Raw genomic sequence first — 5,080 nt, 5'->3', positions numbered from 1 at the left:
TATTTTAAAATAAAAAACACTTGGTAGCCATGTAATTAAAAATAATTTTGTAATTAACTTGAATTAACAAAAAAGTTTTAATAGTGTTAAACAGTTAAACTTGAATTTTGAAATATGAAAATTAAAAGGACTAAATTCTGTGAAATTAAAGTATAGAGACTAAATTCTAAATTTTCGGACGTACAGGGACTTGTGGCAGATTTTAACCAAAAAATCTCACCTACTTTTGCTTTCCCATAAACTCAATCTGTAGTAAAGGTGGATTTTGATTTCATAAAGTCGTCGTTGAAAAACAGTAAAAATGCGGAAGAACAGGTGAAGGCTACAGACTAAAGCTGCGTCGTTTTGAACTTTGTATCTTCACCCCCCGCTAATCAAGCTGTGTGTGGAAAGTTAAAGCGGACTTCAAATTCTCACCACTTAAATACAGTTCAATCCATGCTTTGAAATCCCGTCTTCTCTACCCCTTCTGTTTCTTTTTTCACGAGTCTCTCCATTCAAACGTAAAAAACGGTGCCGTATTTACGCTTGTTGGTGAAAGTGCGAGATGGCGATAGGAGCTGAGCACAAGTCACAGTCCGATGGTAGAGTTTGGGGGTTTTTCAAGCTGCCATTTCGGCAAACCGGGAACGCTACCGGTACGACGTCGTCTTCTTCCTTGTCGTCGAATCTATACGCTGAAACTCAACCTCAGAACGAAGGATCGAACCGTCATGCCTCTGCCAATTCGGTTTCTGCCGTTGCGAAGTCGCTTTTGCCGACTCGGCGTCGCCTGAAACTTGATCCCGCCAATAAACTCTATTTTCCATGTAAGTTCCTTTTAAAAAAAAAAAAACTTTTGTTTGCTTAAATCTAAACACAAAACTATGCTTTTTTTGGAAATTTACAGTAAAATCAACAAGTATTTAAGAGTTCAGATTGTCGATTAATTAAAGTAGCTGGTAAAAGGTAGAATATATTTTATAGTTTTAGTTTTTTTAAAGAAATTTAAGTTTGCTGATAATTATTTGAATTTTTTAAAAAATTACTGCGAAATGAATATGGCTAATTGGCTAGAAATAATTTTTGATGCGGTTCATTTAATTTCCTATTTGATTTATTTTTAAAAGCTGGTTAATTTCACCAAAGGTCCCAAACTATCCTCCAGATTTTAAATTGGTATTTAAACTTCGTAATATTCTAAAAGTATAACCATTATATTAGTTAGATCTTTCCATTATCCTAATTGTAAATTTAGATGTTAAATGTCAGTATGAATATGAAATAGAATATATTTAAAACACGTATATAGCTATCACATGCACAATTTGAATCAAAAGTGTCACTAATATTTAGAATAATTATTTTTTAACACGACATATTTAAGTTGTTCATGCAATCACCATACATGTGCTTCCAGTATGTTCTACATGTTTTGCTTCATGTCAGATTTGAATTGGTCTTTAATACCCAAGTTAATATTTAGGCTGATAGAAGTACTTAATTGATATGATAGGACTCGATTAGACCATTTTGAAATTTAGGGACTAGTTTTAAAAACTTGGGTCGTAGTTTGAGGTTGTTTAACGCAATTAACCCTTGTTATTATGTAAAATAATTATTCTTGATTGAGTATTTTTGTTTTGTTTTCTGTTCTCAAGATGAACCTGGCAAACAGGTGAGGAGCGCGGTGAGGATAAAAAACACTAGCAAGTCATATGCAGCTTTCAAGGTACACTCCTTTAAATTTAAAACTTAAAAAGCTTAAACCTTTCATCTTCATCTTCATCACTGCCTTGTATATGTCTTTCTTATTCTGTTAATAGTTAAATGTGGCATCGCTTTGATGAAATTTGTAACGAGCTAGCCATTTTTGTTTCTGTTGGTTAATTTAGTTTCAAACAACAGCACCAAAGAGTTGTTTCATGCGCCCTCCGGGTGCGATCCTTGCCCCCGGTGAGGGCATCATAGCAACGGGTAAGTGTTTCTTCATGCTTGCACGTTTTCGTTTATTAGTTCTTGTCCGTGTTATGTATTTTGCACGAATATATGTCTTGAACGTTGTTCATGTCTTCCGAAAGATTCTTATGAATTTCGTTTCGTGTTTTGAATGGATCTGCTAGTGTTCAAGTTTGTAGAGCCTCCAGAGAACAATGAAAAACCAATGGATCAAAAGCGCAAAGTTAAGTTCAAAATCATGAGTCTCAAGGTGAAAGGTCCAATGGACTATGTATCTGAGCTGGTGCGTCGAATTTCTCCTATAAAACTATGTGTTTTTATATGATTCACAAAGAAAAAGAGATTTTTTTTAATTTGATTGCATTTAGATGCTGGTGATCTTATGATGAATAAAGTTGAATTCTGTTGATGCATATAATATTTAGTTTATGGTTAATGCTCTGCTAATAATTGGCTTGATAGGATAATGTATTACATTATAAGTACTGTCTGCACTCTGTAACATAATTAAATTACTGTGCTATGGGGCCGTGTTTTCTTTTGTCATCAAGATGTCCTGGTCTTGCTGTAAATTGACTTCTGAATGTGACGTATGCTGGATTTTGATACCTGATAGGACGAGAACTTGATACCTGATGGGACGAGAACCTCTTGTTCAAAGCCGATTTTAGCTCCATTTTGATATAGGCTTGCATGGTTTCTTTCAACCATTTTTGGAGTTGTCTGGCTGCCCTTGTTAGATGCTCTATTGATTGCTTTTCCACCTATCTGAACTTTTCTTCCCCTTTATAAAGTCGGGCACATTTCAACTTACGGTGTAATTAATCTTAGGTGACCGGTTTTTGCAGTTCGATGATCTGAAGGATCAAGTGGCAATAGAGCAAATACTACGAGTCGTTTTTCTCGATCCTGGCCGTCCTTGTCCTGTAAGTACTATTAGCAGCATACCATCTTATACATTTGCACATCAAGATTGTTGCGAACATAATAACTTACCTAAATCTTTATGGTTTGTGCTTCTTGACTTTATGAAGGCTCTGGAAAAACTGAAACGCCAATTAGCCGATGCCGATGCTGAACTCGAGGCACGCAAAAAGCCTCCAGAGGATGCAGGTCCAAAGATTATCGGAGAAGGACTCGTCATAGACGAATGGGTAAGTTTCTTCTTCTTCTTTTCTCATATATATGTTTTTTTTTTACTTGTATGACATGCATTATTCAAATTACTGTCGATTTCTATTCTCCAGAAAGAGCGAAGAGAACGATACCTTGCTCGGCAACAGGTTGAAGGTGTAGACTCGGTTTAAACCGGTAATTGCTTTATCATGTCATTGTAATTCTATATATTCATCTCTTTGCGTATGCCCCTAAAATCTTTTCATGTAACGTGTTTCATCTGGAAGAATGGTCGGAAACTCGATATCTTTCGATGTTATTATATATATATATATATATATATATATAAGTGAGCTGAATTTTCTGTAATTGGTAACTAGAAAAACTCTACTAGCAACCATCTGGCTTTTGTAGATAAGTGATTGCGATTTTTTTGCTTCCCAAGGGAATGCAACTGTTCTCCATTGCCCCATGTCATTGTTAATCACCGGGCGAATCCAAAAAAAAATTCAAGGAGTTAGAATTAAATTGTAAGTTTTTGAGTGACTAAATTTTAGGGATCTAATTCCAATCTTACCATTTTTTAGAGGCTAAGGCCCGTGTGCCTATTCACCGGCTCCGCCCCCTGATTAATGTCTGGGCATCTGCTTAACTGCGTCAGTAATTTCTGTGCGAGACTCGATAAGAAATTTCATAGTAGCTGAATGCCCATACCTTGTTCTAACGTGCAATGGAGTTTGACACTTGATAAGAATTTGTTCAACAATATCTAATCTACATCTTGATTTAAAAGACTAGGCACAGGCAGTATGTTTGTGGTTTGCCAAGTTAACATGGAGCACGTTGTCATGGTTTGGGGTCTTCAGTGACTCAAGTTAATATTGCCATGATTATCAACTTCGTCTTGATTGTTGTTCTCTTTTTTCTTGTTACCAAAAAAATTTGAAAAAGTTAAAATTCAATAATTATAGAGCTATAAGTTCTGATCGAATCTCAAGAACACGATTCAACCAACTCGAATCCAAAGTTGATCCAATCTAATTTGATTATAAAAAGTTAATAATTCGAATTTTTTCGATTCAAATTCGAATTGATTGAACCCAAAATAATCTGAACTTGAAATAATCCGACTTAAAATGACTTGAATCTAAAATGATTCAAACTAGTAATCCGAAATGACGGGAACTTGAAGTAACCAAAATTCAGAATGATTCAACTCAAAATAACATTAAACTTGAAATTGATTTGAATAGAAAACCCAACAAAAAAAAATGGTACACTTACTTTAGAGTTCAATTAAAAATTGTAAAATTATTAATTAGTATAGTGGTAAAATTTTAATTTTTGCCTCCAAACAATTATAACATAACACTTTTTTACCCAAAAATCTCTAACTTTGCCCATGAACAAAAATGACAAATTTTAAAATCCGAATTGATTTGGATCCAAACTCAACCCACATGTCTAAATACAATTTACATAATGCATTTCTTTTGGTCCAAAGCAAGATATGCACCACTAGCAGTAGTGACTGATTCCCTTGCCGTAGGTGCACTCCAAAAAGAGAAATGGTTGGCTATTAAATATATTTTATTTTCATGGGTTAGAATCAAACCTTGACCTCATGATTAAGAAATAAGGTAAGCAACAACCACACCACATCTCATAATTAACAGAACACATTATATACATATCATGTAAGTTTAAGAGTTTACTAAATTATTAGTAAATTTATGTTTTGGTCACTTAATTTAAAAAAATTATAAAATTATCATTGAACTATTCAAAAGTTTTAATTTAAGTCATTGGGCTATTAAAATCGCTATTGTATAGCCATTTCCATTGGCACCGCCTGCACCAATTGAAAATTCTTTTTCCCTTTCTCTTTTATAATTCAATTTTTTTCATGAAACAACTTTGAACATCACGAATTTGCAACCCAAAATCCAAACATCTTTCTTCTCCGATCTTCGAGACTAATCATCAGGTTGACTTGGATTCAAGGTATATTCTTCTACTCATCGAT

General features: G+C 34.2%; 1 protein-coding gene across 1 annotated transcript; it reads left to right on the top strand.

The window, feature by feature from the left end:
- Positions 1–290: 290 nt before the first annotated feature.
- On the top strand, positions 291–3,423 carry LOC105776441 (vesicle-associated protein 4-2). The gene is made up of 7 exons (XM_012599089.2): positions 291–809; positions 1,641–1,711; positions 1,875–1,956; positions 2,103–2,221; positions 2,787–2,864; positions 2,973–3,092; positions 3,186–3,423. Exons 1-7 carry the CDS (start codon positions 548–550, stop codon positions 3,243–3,245), a joined length of 792 nt encoding a protein of 263 aa, XP_012454543.1. The 5' UTR covers positions 291–547; the 3' UTR covers positions 3,246–3,423.
- The last annotated feature ends 1,657 nt before the right edge of the window (positions 3,424–5,080 follow it).

The sequence above is a fragment of the Gossypium raimondii genome, chromosome 10 (assembly GCF_025698545.1).
Source record: "Gossypium raimondii isolate GPD5lz chromosome 10, ASM2569854v1, whole genome shotgun sequence".
NCBI classification, from domain to species: Eukaryota; Viridiplantae; Streptophyta; class Magnoliopsida; order Malvales; family Malvaceae; genus Gossypium; species Gossypium raimondii.
The sequence above is the reverse complement of the archived record's forward strand: the minus strand, read 5'-3'. Positions and strand labels throughout refer to the sequence as shown.